At 25.8% G+C, this 18505-nt stretch overlaps 1 protein-coding gene and 1 long non-coding RNA gene across 2 annotated transcripts; one reads left to right on the top strand and one right to left on the bottom strand.

Moving 5' to 3' along the window:
- The first annotated feature begins 1661 nt into the window (after nucleotides 1-1661).
- LOC101235149 (uncharacterized) lies at nucleotides 1662-18056 on the top strand. The gene is made up of 3 exons (XM_065817331.1): nucleotides 1662-1823; nucleotides 5757-6017; nucleotides 17751-18056. The coding sequence occupies exons 1-3, from the start codon at nucleotides 1763-1765 to the stop codon at nucleotides 18047-18049; spliced, it is 621 nt and encodes a 206-aa protein (XP_065673403.1). The 5' UTR covers nucleotides 1662-1762; the 3' UTR covers nucleotides 18050-18056.
- On the bottom strand, nucleotides 6796-11380 carry LOC136090548 (uncharacterized). Its single transcript, XR_010643495.1, has 5 exons — nucleotides 11029-11380; nucleotides 9568-9778; nucleotides 9224-9292; nucleotides 8954-9083; nucleotides 6796-7037 (listed from the first exon to the last, which is right to left on the bottom strand). It is a non-coding gene; the product is annotated as an uncharacterized LOC136090548 (long non-coding RNA).
- Nucleotides 18057-18505: the final 449 nt, after the last annotated feature.

The raw sequence follows: 18505 nt of genomic DNA, 5'->3' as shown, positions 1-18505 counted from the left end.
TTGTATATTCGTAATTGTGGTTTTTTGATGGATTTTGAAATCATAGCGGAAATTATTTGTATTTATTACTGTTATATCTAAAAAGTGTAATTCCTTCCTTTCGTTTTCTATTTCCAATGTGTATTGAATTGCGGGAGCTTGTTGATGTGTTTTTCCAATGAATCAAATCTCGCTTGGCTGTCATCTACATACCTTTTGAATGACTTCGGTGAGAATAAGTTTGTTTCCGAAAGTCTCAAAGTTTTTGTTTCTAAATGTGTGTGTGTGTGTGTGTGTGTGTGTGTGTGTGTGTGTGTGTGTGTGTGTGTGTGTGTGTGTGTGTGTGTGTGTGTGTGTGTGTGTGTGTGTGTGCTGTTGGATTATTAAAAGTACAAAAAAATTTTAAAATTGAAAATTAAGTTTATGACCAATCGGAATCGGGTTTAGTTGAAATGAATGGTCAACTTGCCTCATAAATATTTTGCCAACTAACATTAACAGCTACTAGGCCACAAAATTTACGTGTACTTGATGCTACTGCTTTTAAAAATTCAGAAGGTAATAAAGTTATGAAAGTTAAAAAAATTAAGGAAAAACAAATAAAATGCGATATCAGTCATTATGCATGCGCAAACCAATAAAATACTACAATAACAAACAAAATAGTCAACTAGAAAGGTTCCATTGGATATCTAGCACTTTCTGATTTGAAGGCTCTAAAGATAAACGCAATTCGTTAACTTACCCCTGTTGCCAACTAGCACCGGTCTTCCCTAAAGCGCGTTTTTTTTTGGCATTTTTACGTTCACCATTCGATATTAATTTGAAATTTTTTCTTTATTTGAGTTCTATTATTATTATACTTTTAACCAATAAGAGTAATAGAAAAGAGCACTTGTTATTATGCAATTTTATAAAATAATTCAAGCTAAGTTACTGAACGTTGCAAAGCTGTTTCTGTCATCATAAAGAACTTCGCGTTGATTTTCAAATATCTATTTGTATGCAGTTCTTAATAAAAGATTCTAAAAAATTAAATTCGAACTTTCCACCAATTGAAAACATTATCGGAATAAAATAAAAAATTCTATTATAAATCTTATAATAAAAGATGTAAAAGTCGCATTCATAAAATTTATAAAAAAAGATTTATAAATTTTAGGAGTCGGGCCCTGCAATAAAAATTGCAGGGCCCTTCTCCGCAGCCAAGTTAGGCTATGGGTAAATCTGGCCCCGCTTAAAACGATAGTACTTTCCTTTTTTTTGTTCAAAAGGTTCTGAAACTTAATATTATTTTCGATAACAGGTGATGATCAACGAACTTTTTTTGGCGGTATTTTTTATTAGTTAAGTATTTTTATAAGTTTTATATAGGCACCAGTCTCCTTTTCATATAATACTATTAGCAAAAGTTTAGCAAAACAATTTTGTAAAACAATTTTGCGATTAAGAGTTACCGCCTTCCTAAAATAACAATAATTTAAAAAATCTTAACTAAACTAGAATTAACTCTATTGAATCTGACTATTAAATTTGAGTTTGTATAAGTTTAACATACTTAATAATAGTTTAACATAATTAACAACAAAAATCTATTTATGGCAGTGTTAAAAAGACAAACAAAATACCATAAATTAACTAGTAATTAATAGTGAGTTAACAATTTAAATGAAAATCAACTAGATTATAAACAAGTAAGAAGTCTGAAAACATTATAAATAAATTAGAAGTGATGGCTAGAAAGTTTAAAAGCTTCTTCATAAGTAATGCACAAATAATATAAATGAATTCGGTACATTTAAAATGGAGCAATGTAAAAGGTTTTTATTTTCTACTAAACAAATGTAAGTCCAATATGTTTTTACTATTCTTAACTTTATTTAAAGTTGCGAGTCAATTGTTTTAATAGAATAAATTGTTTTATCATTAACTTTTTTCAAAACTCACTTTTAGCTTTAATACATCATAAAACGATAAAAAAAAATTTTTTTTGTTTTACTCAATTTAAAACAGTTGTTAGTTTTATTAGAAATCAAATCATTCTTGGATTTTTAGTTATAAAGTTTTGCGAGATATCAAACCATTGTGGTTTTCAGCAACAAAAAAAATGTAGTATAAACTTTATGAATTACTTCCATGTTTACAATTTTATTTTCCATTGCGATTCTTAAAGTCAATAGTTAAAACAATAAATGCAAATAATGAACGCGAAGAATGAGACATTTTGTCTTTTGAAAGATTTAAGACGGAATATAATAACTGAATTTCGCATTTCCGACAACACTTATTAAATTGAAAGAAATGTTGTTTTTTTCAATACCCAGGAAGGAATAACTAATTTCAATGTTTTTGATCGTTGCTATAACATAAAAGAACTGACAAATGTTTTTAAAGTTTTAAATTTATTCGTTTAAAAAAAAATTGTTTTTTGTCGCTGATTTTTTAGATGCAATTGTGACTTATTTTTACTTTTTTTATTAGTTAATTATACACTAAATATTCAAAGGTAAAAGCGTTAGTTAATTAGCTGTTTTTGTTTAATATTTGTTTTAATATGGGTATTTGTTTTGCGTTCAAGACTTAATATTTGTGCAATGGTTTTTCGAACACTGTGATGTGTACCTGGAATATTTATCGAAGTAAATTAAGTGTTTATTGAATTATGATGAGTCTTGCTGAAGCAGGTGAAACAGTCTTTGCAACATAATAGATATAAAAAATTTGAACTTTTCACTTTTACTTTTTCATATTTACTTACGTTTAAATTTATAGTAAATGTTAAAAGATTAACATTTAAGATAATTTATTTAAGATAAAGTGAACCTAGATTAAGTCAAATAAATATAAGTTCATTTTTTTTTTAAAGTTCAGTTTTTGTTTTTTTTAAAGCTCTTTTTTTTTCAAAGTAAACTTTTGATAACAGAGCTTTACTCTGTTAGAAATATTTTTATTTTAGGTATATTATGTACTTAATATTCCATACGTAAAAACTTGTGCATTTTTTTATTATATTTTTTACTAATAGCTCTGCACATGGATTTATATTTTATTATATATATGTTATTATATATATTACAAATTTTCGTACAGAATATGCAGAAATTTTTTAGTTTGTAGTAGTTTTACCATATATGCAAGATTGAAACAAAAATATTATTTTTATTGCGAAAGGGTCTAACTAAATTCTCTGCCTTCTACCCTGATTAGAAGTATGGGGTATTCTAGCTACCCTAGCCAACATTTAGTCCTAAAAAGACGTCTTTATAGGACCAAATGCCGGCTTGGACAGCTCTACCACCAGCATTTTTATTATTTTCGTTGTTAATGAATTGTCTATGTTATGAAATTCTTTTTATTGGTAAGTTTATCTGTATAAAAGCTGATTGCTTTTATTTCTTTTCTTGTTGATATAATAGACTAAGTCTTGTCTTTGTTGTTATTATCGAACTTTTTTATTGTAGTCTTTTATTATTCATTAAACTATTTGTTCATATTTATATTGGATTTTATTGTTTGGCTGCGCTTTATAATAAAAGCAACTTTTTTATTAATTAATAATTACTCTCAAATCGCATTTATTGGAGAATGTCGACTTATATTTAGCAAAATGCGTTGTAATGGAATTAGTTTTACTAATGACATACTTACATAATAAATAATAAACTCTGCATCCCTTTATTTGAATACTCATTCAATCAATTGTTAAGCAAATATGGAAAAAAATAGTGACGGTTGATTCCTCTAATCAACTTAATAATAACAGTGTAAATTCTAACTTTATCCGATTCTTCTGATTAACAGATATACGATGTATGACTACTTTTTAGCAGTTTGTGTGTTTGTGTGTGAGCGTTTGCTTTACGAAAATAAAACGTAGTCTTTCCAGGCAAAAAACTTCAAAACTTTCTAGAAGGTTCATAACAAGTAACACATCAAACCATGTTTTAATAAAGCCATGGATGTTATTGTTACCTAACCGGCACATCTAGTTTCTTTTTTGGAATTAACACCTATATAGACACGTGTTTGGCATAGTCGTTTATGCCCCTCCGGCTAGTTTCCATATAGAGGCCACATTACCTAGGCCCGCAAAGACAAGTTCAGCTCCTTAGGAAGCATCATAACTCTCTTTACTGATCAAGAGTAAAGTGATTTTGGGAAGAACGAACATATAATTGAATAAAAGACAGAAGTCGATTTAAAAAGATACCTTAGAGAAAGCAGACAGATATTGCACACGATGTTAGAATGTGCAATACGTACTGTTAATTAGGTCACCTAATTAATGTACGCGGATAAACACAAATAGAGCTGTTAGTTTTTGTGTCTTTTTTTCCGTAAAGACACGTGTTTTTCATGATCCGAGCGTAAACCAAAAATACGAGTTTATTGCGAGCAGTTTTATTCAAGTTTAACACGTTTTTTTGAGGTTTTTAAGTCAAATTTAAATTTCGCCTACTTTTGTCAATGGTTTCACATTCCTTACAGAAATTTATTATATTATAATACTACGTTTCCGTCACGATGAAACCATTAATATTTTACCTGGTGTTTATGGGGAATAGAAATATTTAATTTTGCGGAATAAAAACCATTCTTGGCTCGTGTTATTCTTTTTGTTTTATATATAAATATACAAAAGTAAATAAACGTAATTTTTTTTCTGAGTTGTGCCGGCTGGGTATACCCAAAAAATTGCAGTCTGTAATTTTTAAAACTGATTTGATGTAAACTTTAGGGCTGACTTGATAAAGTCTCTTAATGAAATATATATCTTGTTGTTGACATTGATTCAAAAGCATATAGGCAATCGACAATTGAAGACTTTTTTTTTGCTAATATAAATCTTTATAATATATATAGGAGTTAAATCTAAAAATCTCTACTTGTTTGTTTATTTCATTTCGCTTTGGCCAAAACTATTGAAAAAAGTAAACTTTCTAAAACTTTAAAATTGTCCTTAATTCAAACTTTTATTTCCTCATGAAATTCAAATTAGAAAGTTCCATTCTACGTAATAACAATTTTTTTTTCCAACTGAATAATAAACAAAACGGTAATTTCCTTACCTTGAACTTTTCGTTTTATCAGGCTATTTTACCCGCATACAAATATTTATTTCTACTTATATAATTTGTAATATTGAAAGTAAAAAATTTACTTTTAATATTACAAATTACACGTACACACGTTTTTTTAATACATAAATACACACACACATATGTATATATATATATATATATATATATATATATATATATATATATATATATATATATATATATATATATATATATATATATATATATATATATATATATATATATATATATATATATATATGTATATATATACAATATTTTTCATTATGTACAATAAGCCCATTGACTTCTCATTGACATATATATATATATATATATATATATATATATATATATATATGTATGTATGTATGTATGTATATATGTATGTATGTATGTATGTATGTATGTATGTATGTATGTATGTATGTATATATGTATGTACATATATGTATGTATGTGTGTGTGTGTGTATATATATATATATATATATATATATATATATATATATATATATATATATATATATACATATACATATATATATATATATATATATATATATATATATATATATATATATATATATATATATATATATATGTATATATATATATATATATATATATATATATATATATATATATATATATATACATATATATATACAATATTTTTCATTATATATTTTTAAAGCCAGTGTAAAATTAAACATGTATGATAAGCCCATTGACTTCTCTCAACAATGGTTAGATAGTGACACTGAAATATTTGTCGAAGACGAGGCTCTTCATGTGCATAAAGCAGTCCTTATATTACAGTCTCCAGTTTTTAAAAAAATGTTGTGCTCGGAGTTTAAAGAAAAGGTTGATCAAAGGATTGCTCTGCCAGGGAAAACAAAAGCAAGTGTTGTTGAAATGCTTAAACAAATTTATCCAAATCCACCAAAATTTACTGGTAAGTCAAAGTAAACTAATGGAAATTAGCAGGTAAATCTAAAGAAAATTTAGTTAAATTAGTTTATAGGTGTTTGCACTTTTTTTTTAAACTACTGAATCAAAATCTAATTAAATTATATGTAACCGTACAAAGCTTAGTTGCTGTAAAAAACAATTTTTTTTTTACCATAATAGAGATTGGTTTTTACAGTTATATTTAGATGATAAGAAGAAATGCATACCTAAAAGAAAATGTTTTCTAGAATTTTCATTATTCTTTCAATCCTAGGAGCTGTTACCGGCTAGTTATTTAGATATAAGTTCGGTTTTTCAAACTTTTTCAGTACGGCCGTAAATTTTTACTAAAGAAATATGTCCCAGCAAACATGACAACGTTGAATCAACGTTAAAAACCGGTCGCAAAAGATGTTGCGGAAACGTTGACAAAGTAATCGATTTTGCAAAGATATGTAACGTTGTTTAATAGACGTTGATTAAACGTTATTGCGTAACGTTGAAAAAACGTTACTAAATGACGTTACAAAAGCATCGCAACTAAACGTTGAAAAAGCGTTACATAAAAAGCGTTGTATAAACGCTGTTAAAGCAGTCTATTTTGCAAGGATTTGTAACGTTGTTAGTAAAACGTCGATTTAACGTGACTCAAAGACGTCGAGTAAAGGTTGAAATATAACGTTGAACCAACGCTTAAATGCGCTGTATAAAATATCGCAAAATATTATTAAACGCAATTAAACGTGGCTATAATATATATTGAATTGGCAAATAAAACTACATTGTAATTTGAACTCTGCCCTCGCAATATTTCTAAAATCAATAATTAATACAAACAGTAACAACAATGATAAATATAAAAAAGCTTAAAAAATACAATTTATAGATATATATATAAAAACATAAATATTTTCTTTAAAATTTATGTGTGTGAGTGTTTGCATATATATTTATGCAATATATTTAAAAATACAATTAACAGGATATCGTATCGATAGGCCAGGATATCATTGAGATACAGAATCTAAATCAAAAAATAAAACTTGTACCATTAGTATTCTGAAAGCAAACGTAAAAAAAAAATGTTATTAAATTAGTATAATTATTATTAAATTTAAAAAGTAAAAATAAATAAATAACTTTATATATATAAATATATATATATATGCATATATATATATGCATATATATATATATATATATATATATATATATATATATATATATATATATATATATATATATATATATATATATATATATATATATATATATAGATATATATATATATATATATATATATATATATATATATATATATATATATATATATATATATATATATATATATATATATATATATATATATAACTTATTTATATATATAATTTACAATTATTGGTTTAGGTGTCACTCCATTTACTAGTTTTTAACTATATGAGTGACACCTAACCTTATTTATGTGAGTTTATAAATATCATTGTAAATTTAATATTTTATGGTTATATAAATGGATTATTATTATATATATAATATATAGATAAACAAATTACATATATATATATATAATTTGTATATATATATAAATTATATATATATATAATTTATATATATATATATATATATATATATATATATATATATATATATATATATATATATATATATATATATAAATTTGCTTATTCTAAGCAATTTTCATTTCCTGTGAATTTTCTTTAACAAACTCATGCAAATGCTGTTATGCAGAAATGCAGTTATTCGAACCTACTGTTGTTTGAAACAATTTTTGCTCCCCTTGAAGATAAAAAAACACATTAAAGGAACAAAAAAAAAAAAAAAAAGGACTATATTTCAATGAATTGTAAAATATTTATTATTTTACAAGGATAAAATTGAAGTAGCACCAAATTCCAAGGGTCTTTTTCTTTTTTACTTTCTACTTTTATTAAAATTTGAAAGAAACTTAAAGTAGGTCATTTTAAAGAGCATATTCAGTTATTCGAAATAAATTCTTATACCCCTTGCAGGTTCGAATAACCGGGAGTTTACTGTATGTATGTATATATATATATATATATATATATATATATATATATATATATATATATATATATATAGTCACAGGCAAAATTAAGTAGCATTAATGATAAAATCGAAACTCAAACAATAAAACAAAATTATTTACGTCAGAATCTATATAAGTGCAAAAGTTTTATGTTTTTTTTTTTTAAATTTGATTCCAGAGAGAAAAAAAACATTTATAATTCTTTTCAAATCAATGCAAAAGTAACTCTATTAAATGAACTTTGCTAACTTACAGTTTTTCTGTCTAAAATAAATGTGACAAAAGTAAGAAACATCTACATTTTTATCATGAAAAATAATGCTTTGTCAATAACTATTTACTTAAAAGTATTAACATCAAAAATATTTTGTGGCCGCCACAAAGTCCCGACCTTAACCCTGTTGAAAATATATATGGGCGATTTTGAAATCTAAAATAATTGTAAGATAGCTCATTTCATTTAAGTTACTTTTACAATGATTTAAAAAAAATTATAAATATTTTTTTTCTTGTTTACAATCAAATTTTAAAAAAACATAAAATTTTTGCAGTTATGTAGATTCCAACGTAAATAATTTTGTTTTTATTGTTAGAGTTCTGAAATTATCAACAATGTTAATTCTGTATATATATATATATATGTATACATAGATATATATATAAATATAAACATATATATATATTTATATATATATATATATATATATATATATATATATATATATATATATATCATATATATACATATGTATATATATATATATAAACATATACATATATATAAATATAGATATATACATTTTATGGAAGTCAAATTTTACAATTAAAAATAGTCACAATTCCATACATAAATTAAACTAAATTAAACTTACTTGATTAGTTGTAACTATAAACCATCAATTTAAATCATATAATGTACTTCGTTCATAAGATGGAAACCAGTTAAAACCATATCATTCCTCTATCTTTGATCCACCAGAACTTTACTAAATAAACTTACACCTAAAATCAAATTATAACATGTCAAAAAAATTTAAACAGTATTATTAAAATCAGATATGACTAATAGTTATTATTAAGTTTTATTTATTCTTCACCATATAAAAAGCTAAATGCAAAGAAAAACACAATCCTTCACTAACATAATTACTTTCATTCTTTTTTGGAGTCCTCTGTAGTCGTAAAATTAAATCCTTCGCCTACTTCTTTATCTAATAATAGATACTTATAAGTAATTATTTAGTAAAACAAATTTAAACAAAAATGTAAAAACTAAAATGTAGACCCAGTGCAAACAGATTACGATATATATCTAGGCAATCATAATACAATAAACATATTCAAAATTTTACTTATCCCAAAATAAAAATAAGATTTATTAGATGTTTATTTGATATAGTACTTCACCATTAATATAAAACTATAACAGTTTTTTAATTCATATAAAACAATTATAATAGCAATGAGTACTGTAAAATTTAATGACCTCCAGTAATTTTAATTCTTATAACTCTAAGCTTGTTCCATGAATAACTAATTGGAAAACTATTATAGGCAGCTTTCATTGCATGAACACCAGTTGACAAAAATAACCAACCATCTTCTACCCAACAACATAGAGCAACTGCCTCTGCTTCAATCCATTTTTAAAATAAACAACTTAAGCCCAAGATTGTGAAGTCATTGTAATAGATCATCTAAAAAAAAGACATTCGTTTTATTTACATATATATATATAAATATATAAAATTATATATATATATATATATATATATATATATATATATATATATATATATATGTGTAATGTATGTATATATATGTATATATATACATATACATATATATATATATATATATTTATATATATATATATATATATATATATATATATATATATATATATATATATATATATATATATGTATGTATATACACACACATATATATATATTATATATATATATATATATACATATACACACATATGTAAATACATATATATATATATATATAATATATGTATATATATGTATATAAATACATATATATATATATGTATATATATATGTATATATATATATTTATATGTATATATATATATACATTTATAAACAAATATATATGTTTATATGTATATATATATGTATATATACATATATATATATATATATATATATATATATATATATATATATATATATATATATATATATATATATATATATACACACATATATTTACATTTATATATATATATATTATATATATATATATATATATATATATATATATATATATATATATTATATATATATATAAATATAATGTATGTATATATATGTATATATACACATATACATATATATATATATATACATATATACATATATATATATATTTATATATATAAAATATATATATACATATATATGTGTATATATAAAATGTATATACATCTTATATATATATTCATAATTACATGCATTAATACATAATATTAAAATAAATAAAAATATATGATAAAGAATAAATGTTAGAAATAATTATATAACACCAACTCTATAACTAGGACTTAATACTTTTCCTATTAAAATTGGAAGTTTTTCAAAAAGATGGAAATAAAGTTTTTTATCCTATTGTGTTTTTAAACAAAAAAAAACATAATAATGCATACTTTCATTATTAGTCGAAGATTTTATACTGAAGTATTTTTTTCATAATTAGGGTAAGGTGTTTAAAGTTTTTCAAATAAATAAAATAGAGTCTGTTAACAGACTAAATTTAGTCTGGCTTATTATGTTTTAAAAATTTTGATATTACTTAAAACATCTGAATCTTATCAAAATTAAATTCTATTTCCAACTTAGAAATAAAATATTTAATACAACTTTGCAATTTATTAAAATGGTCATTTTAAAATAAATAAATCATCAACAAAAATAACCTGAATAAACCGAATATACTCTGAGATTTAAGTATGTTATATACAATTTGATGCAAAGTCTAAAACTTTTAAATTAGCCGCAATAAAAAGAAGTTATAAAACATAACTTTATTAAAAAAAATTTTTTATACTATCTGCATGCATTCTATTAAGTTTTCATTGCCTTTTCTTTACGGCAAATTATTTTTGTAAAGGCTAGTTAATGAGACAAAAATTTTCAATGTGTCACTTCCTCAACGTTGTCAAAACAACGTTTAATTAACGTTGGCATAATAACACTTTTTCAACGTTTTTTAACTACCACATTTTCAACGTTGGTATAGGTTGATATTTATACGCTTATTCAACGTTGAAAATGTGACGTTTAAAAAGCGGTTTATTTTTAACATTGATGAAGCATAGATTTTGATTCGTCTTTAAAGTGGCTTTTTGCGTAAGTTGATTCCACGTTGACTAAACGTCTTTTTTTGAGAAGCTAAATTACGTTACAATTTCAACGCTTATTCAACGTTTAAATTTACCGCGATTTAGTATACAAAAACAAACATTGATTCAACGTTGAAAGCGCGTTGTTTTTGTGACTGCAACGGTTTTTCTACGCTGCGACCGGTTTTCAACGTTGATTCAACGCTGACATGTTTGCTGGGGTGTTTCTTTAAAAATACCCGACGCAAAATTTTTTATTCTTTTTTGCTAAATGATTGTCTCTCTTATAAGGTCTCTTATTAGTTTATTTTTGGTTTTAAGTTATAATCACAAATAATGTCAACATAACTTATCCTAATACTAAATTGGTCTGTTTCTGAAAAGTCGACATAGAGAGTAGTAGATCATTAATGATTAATATAGAGATAATGCTAACAAACATTAATTCGTTCTGTATTTACAGCCGTGGTGCCGTGGTTAGAGTTCTGGGTAAAAACTAAAAGGTTCAAAGTTCGATGCCGGCTCTAGCCAAATAAGCGACATTGGTGACGGTAGGTGTCGTGAACTTCCTAGTTAAAGGCTTTTCCGCGGTGTTCCTTGATAAGACCGTAAGGACTTCTGGGAGCACCTTAATAACACATTAAAAAAAAATAAAAAATTCGCATACATTATTTAACGAAAAACCTTTGGGCCTAATCTGATGACGGTACTAGCAATATAATAAGCATGAACAAAGGTAAACAAATGAATAATGTAATTGGAAGTGCGTCTAAAACAATCTCTCTTGTAAAAATAATCTCTCATGTAAAAACAATCTCTCATGTAAAAATAATCTTTCATGTAAAATATAATCCTCGCTAGAACTCTTACACGGTATTCTAAAAGAAAACACATTTTTTGAAACGCATCAAGAAGCTATAGATGAAGAAGTAAGTCTCAGTCTTGATAAACTTTGCGCTACTTGGTAGACTGTATAAAGAAAATAGTTGAAGCCTATTTAAAAATATTATTTATTGTTATAACAATTTATTTGCGCTGTAAAGCACCTGCCTAAAGTACTGAAAACTTGAGCATGATGTCAAATCACAGAGCATAGGTATCTAACATTAATCGTAAGAGTTTAATTTTGTTATAGTCCGTTTTTAGTTCAGTCAATTTCTTTCAATTAGTAATAGTATTTCAAAATCATTTTAGGATAAAAGTGTTTTATCTTATTGTGAGTCAAATCTTCTAACTCAAAAACGTTTATGTAGTGGATTAACAGTGGACCCATAAAGGCTTTTTTGATTGGTTCATTGGAGTTTTGCACATCTGTTACTTAATAAACCATTAATGGCATCCGCTATAAGTGGCCAGCAAATAACTTTTTAACTTATGTTATAGTTGCATGTCAACAGCTAGTCACTTTTAGCAGCTGCTACTAACTGTCTACTAAGTAATTGGTGAGCAAAACTACAGTAGACCACTCAAAATGCCAATATAAATGGTCCACTGAAATTCCGCTAAAGAATGTTTGCTGGGAATCTGAGCATTAAAACATTTCAAAGAACGCGTACAGATAAAAGTGCAAAATTATATAACAGTTAGAAGAGAATAAAAAATGCGCGTAATAAAGTACCTTTGTTAACTCGTGAAAGAAATAATACGAACTACATATCAAAAGTGTATTACATCCGAGTTAACAGTTATTAAAATGACTTACTATCCAGAAGCATCGATGATATTTTGCACAGAGTTTCTTCTAACAAAATGAAAAAACAAATGTTAAACTTATCTAGAATACTAAGTTTAATTTTAGTCAATACTGCAACATCTTGCAACATCAATTAACTCCAAAAAGTTGTTATCTACTTGGAGATTAAATACTTGGCTGCTTTTAACAATGATAAGTATGCGCTTCAACAACAAGGCGAATTTTTTAATGCTCAGAGGGTTGACGGATGATATCGGCTTAATTAAAATTGTCAATATCAGCGAGTTCGCTGCACCCAAATATCATTTAGGGGAACTCATTCCTTCTGATATTTAACATAAGGAAATTCATAATATTATTTCAACTTAGTGCACTACGATTTTTGTACTAGATAAATTTTTTGTTCATAAATTTTTTGTTATTAACCAAAATGGGACGATATTGAGAAAAAATGGCTTAAAAATAAAAATTTCAAGTTATTGTTTTATAAAACTTTTAATGGCTCTTTGGTAATTTACATGTTGCTGTATCAAAAAACTAATAGTTTGGATTTTTTAAAGTTTTAATTTTGAATAAAAATTAGGTTCGAGTTGACCGAAACTTTTGTTAACAACCCTGTTTTGATTTTTTTCAAATTACTTCGTAGTTACAACATAATAATCTATATATGAACATAAAAATTATGAAAAAAATCTATTAATATGTTTACTAATATTATTTTATTTTTATTCATTTTAATAAAGTTTTATTATTTAAAGTGTTTGTATTTTATTTATGACTAAAAAGTATGCAATAAATAGTTTTATATTTTATCTATCAAAAGTGATTTAAACTGTCTTGCACTCTAAAAGTTTTTTTGTTATTTTATTTTTCAAATATTAAAAAAAACTACAAATGGCATTTTCAATTAATAAAAACTCGTTCTCTATTCAGATTTTTTTTATAATTCCCGACATTAGGCATGCGCAACCTGCGTTCAAAAGCATGGCATGCTTATTTGACGCAATGATATATCATATATACTAGATGTCTAACTTAACTTAACTTAACTTAGATGTCTAAAAGTGAAGCCGCTTTTGCCCTAATTAGAAAGGGTTTCCACAATGCGCACCATATTTGATAGTCACATCTAATTTATGGGATAGCATTGATGTATGGGATGGCATATATATGGTTATAATATTTATAATACATAAGGAGTATAAGAAATATAGCCACATATGGCCCATATGTGGCTACCTCCTCAAGTGTATAAATACCATGGGCTAGTGTTAGTATAGTGACATGTGCAAGATTTTCTTGTCGGGTACAAAAAAAAAAGTTTATGTTGTGCGATCAGCTTTTAGAAAAAAATAAAGTTGTTGTTAGTTTACATTGCGCCAGAGTTTAACTGCCAAAAAAAATAGTTCGTGGTGCCTCTTACATACAACCACCGCCTTCGGAGCCGTGTTAAACCCTGATTAAAGCTGTGGTGCTAAATTGTCGAATGACTAAGACAGTTTCTTTGAAATCATTTTTCAAATTAATATATATAAAGAAATAAGCAGAATTCAAAGAAAATGTTTTATAAAACATAATTATTGACCATTCAACCTTATATATCTTAGACGGTGTTGAAAAGATATAAAGAAAAATTTAAAAAGCAAAATACAATTTCCTCATTGAACATTGTTTATCTTTACAAAGATATATGAACGTAAAATTTTTTATTTTTAAATACTAACTCTTTTGCAATCTTGACGAAATTAATTTTATTAACTGCTTCCTTATGAGTATGAACAATCTGCAAGTTGTACTTGTATCTAGTCTAGTATCTTTTGTAGTCAATAAAGATTTTTTTGAAGCGGTGAAAGATCTTTCAATAAGAGCAATAGTTGACAATAATTATCTTTGCAACCAAACTGATTTCAAATAAACATTCAACTCTCTTTAAAAAAAATTTAAAACATTTTTTTATAAAGAGGAAAGAGCCTTCGGCCCTATGCAACTTTTTAGGGATGGTTTTGAATTGAATATGTTTAGTCTAAAAACGAGTGAGAACTACTAACGGCACGATTGAGTTGAGCATTATTAATTAATAATGCTCATATATTGATATATATTTACCATGTGCACGATTTTAAGCACGATTTTTTTCAACAATGATTTATTTGCAACACACAATAATATGACTTTTAAGACAATTTATTTGAATAAAAAAGTTTGAAACATTCTAAATAAAATTTATATTTTTAATTTTTTGTTCAAAAAATCTGTCATATAGTATAGGAAAAAGCATGAAATGACAGCTTAAAAATATCCCGATAACAAATTTTAATCTATAAAAAAAAAATTAGTTTAGCTAACCATAATCATTACAACTGTTCTTCCGCTGTCTACATAAATGTTTTAAAACATTTATTATTCTATACAAAATTACTCTAACCCCCTCCCCATTTTTATATTTTTGTTTTTTATTCTTATCATCTGATAACTACTTAAAAAACGAAGAATTCTATTCCAGCTCTGTTGCATACACTATCTGATAACTACTGAAAAAACGAAAAATTCTACTCCAGCCCTGCTACATACACCCAAACAAATCCCTTTATAAAAGATAAGTAATAAAACTTAATTATTAAATATAAATACATGTTATTGTTAATGTATTGCTTTCACACTGTTAAAGTATCAGGATAATGGCAATAAAGAGTTATTAAGCTAATAAAGAATAAAAAATACAAATTTCACATTATTTCTAGATATTACATTACTTAATTTTAATAACCAGCTCCTAACGTATTAATTCAGTTACTTCTTATAACATTACAGTCACGTGACATATGCACAGCTAACCTTGTCAATTATACAAAATCAAAACACACTCTTGTATCACATTCATTTACCTGTTAGGTTACAAAACTCCATATGATTTTAGATTATTTGTTGTAAAATATATGTACAGATTGTTAATTGTAAAATATATATACAAGATGTTGCTGTTATATTGGTGTAGTTCTATTTTAATATTCTAGACAATCTAGATGTAATAGTTAATTTATTCTTCAGATACACATCATAGGACTACTAGTATTCAAGTCTAGCTTACTTTGTATCAGTTTTAATGACTTCCAAATAATTTTGTACTAAAAATTCATACTATCAAGACATGCTGCAACAGTAGACACACACACGAACACTGCATTGACCATTTACATTACATAGACAGCGATAAGAACTTAACACAGTTCACAACTCTCACTAACCCTTGTCATACTGCAACAAACTACTGCACTTATCGACACTCATGTCAAAAAAATTACTTACAAAAGTATGCAAGTTGTACGGAACCTCACGAAATATTATTTTTTTTATTTTTTTAATTTTTGTTGTTTTTTAGATGCCCCAAGAAATCCTAACGGTCTTATCACAGAGCACCGCGGAAGTGGAACCAGGAAGTTCACGCCTCCTTCCTTACCGTGACGCAAAAATATGTCCAGAGCTCGTTTCGAACCTGGATCTCCTGCTTATACAGCAAGTGCTGTAACCGCTGCGCCACGGCCGCACAAATGTCCTCTGGTCTCAGTGTTAATGCACAAGTCTGAGGCAATTGTCCAGATGGGATATCCTGAGAATAGTTCTTTTGAGATAACAAAATGGGATACCTTATAAAGATCCAAAAAAAAGTTCCACTCTAGGTCTACACCCGGGTGTAGACCTAGAGTGGAACTTTTTTTGGATATCAACATCGGAAGAAAGCTAGAGGTCTTCTTGTATTCATAATGTACCATAAGGCGCGAATCCATACAGTACTCGACGTCCATGACACACTTATATCTATAATGTTTATTTATCACCCTAGTAATACAGACTACATGGTAACTACTTATAAAACGAATAATTCTACTCCATCACTGATACTGTCTACACATCACATTTACGCTGGACACTAACAACAGTTTAGTAGAACAACAATTAATGACTCTTACTTTCCTCGACTATTGTTTATTGCTCCTGTTTATATTTACTACATTTTACTCAGATCAATTTTGAGTATTTTTCTACGTAGAGGCTCTTTGTTTTCCACTGGACATCTGTCCTTTTGTACTTTTATCTCACTCTGCTACACTCTTTTTAATTTATTACGCATCTCTAAGGGGCGTTCACTGCTCGGAGCAGCTTCTTTAAAATGTATTGCCTTTACAATAAGTAAATATTTTGTAACTGGTAAAATAACTGGTACATAAAATCAAAAACTGCAAATAAATTTTTAAAAACAGTTTTTTACCAAAATAGTATCAAGAAAACACTATTTGTTTTTCCATCAACAAAGCTTTGTAGTTGATTCGACAGGACTTATTGTTACCCATTTTTGATTATATTTATTTTTTTATTTACAGCTTTTGATTATTATACTCAACTCTATCAAGTATAGTATCCATAGCAAAGAGTTGTGTTATTTACTTAGTATTGAGATAACTAGTGAGAATTTAAGGTTTTAAATATTCTTCAAAATAAAAACAACATATTCATGAGTAATATTCATGAGTACTTAGAAAACTTTAAACACATATTAACTTTTTTTTTAACTTGTATTTTTTTTTAATTTTAAATCTGTATTTAGAAAATAGCGATATCGAACCACTGCTGAAACTTGCTCGAGAATACCAAATCGATATATTAATGAAAAAAATTGAAAAAGAATTGCTTCGTAGACCGACCAATATAGATACTCTGGTGTTAGCTCAAGAATTCTCATTGGATAAACTTGCAGAAAAATGCATTTCTACAATCTCACGTAACAGTTTCAATACCGCTAAACACCATCCAAAGTATAAACTTCTTTCTTCTGATAACATTGTCAAAATTTCCGAAGCGCATATAAACTTTTTATATACAAAGTTTCAAATAAATTGGTCATAAATTATTATTTCCCTAATATTATGTAAAATAAAACAAAATTTAATTAAAATATTTTAAATAATAATATAAAAACTTATAAACTTACATAACGAACAATCAAGTTTGTTATGTTAGCTTTAACACTCTTCGTAAAGTTATATGTTTGAGCAACTAAAACTAACGTTGCATAAAAGTAAATTTTAATAAAAAGGTAAAACAATTTTAAAAAGATAAAAACTTTAATAAGCATGTTACTATTTCATTTGTTGCAGCATGCAACAAATGAAAAATTAAATTGCTAAAAATATGTCAACAAATGAATGAAATGATACAATTTTATATTGCATACAATCATGGTAATAATAATTGGGTAAAACAATTTAACATCTTATTACATTTTTCAGTGCAAGCTAAAAACATTAGGGAGGAGGGGTGTAGCTTTTACTTTGCAAACACAATTACAAAAAATGTTTAATA

The sequence above is a fragment of the Hydra vulgaris genome, chromosome 14 (genome assembly GCF_038396675.1).
Source record: "Hydra vulgaris chromosome 14, alternate assembly HydraT2T_AEP".
In the NCBI taxonomy this organism is placed as follows: domain Eukaryota; kingdom Metazoa; phylum Cnidaria; class Hydrozoa; order Anthoathecata; family Hydridae; genus Hydra; species Hydra vulgaris.
This window is presented reverse-complemented; position numbering and strand designations above follow the sequence as displayed.

Bases quoted from the DNA above. Each gene is read 5' to 3' on its own strand.
- LOC101235149 (XM_065817331.1), top strand. From the start codon at position 1,763: ATGAATTCGGTACATTTAAAATGGAGCAATGTAAAAGGTTTTTATTTT. The intron at 1,824-5,756 runs GTAAGTCCAATA...ATATTTTTAAAG, and splicing joins TTATTTTCTACTAAACAAAT to CCAGTGTAAAATTAAACATG. The intron at 6,018-17,750 runs GTAAGTCAAAGT...ATCTGTATTTAG, and splicing joins AAATCCACCAAAATTTACTG to AAAATAGCGATATCGAACCA.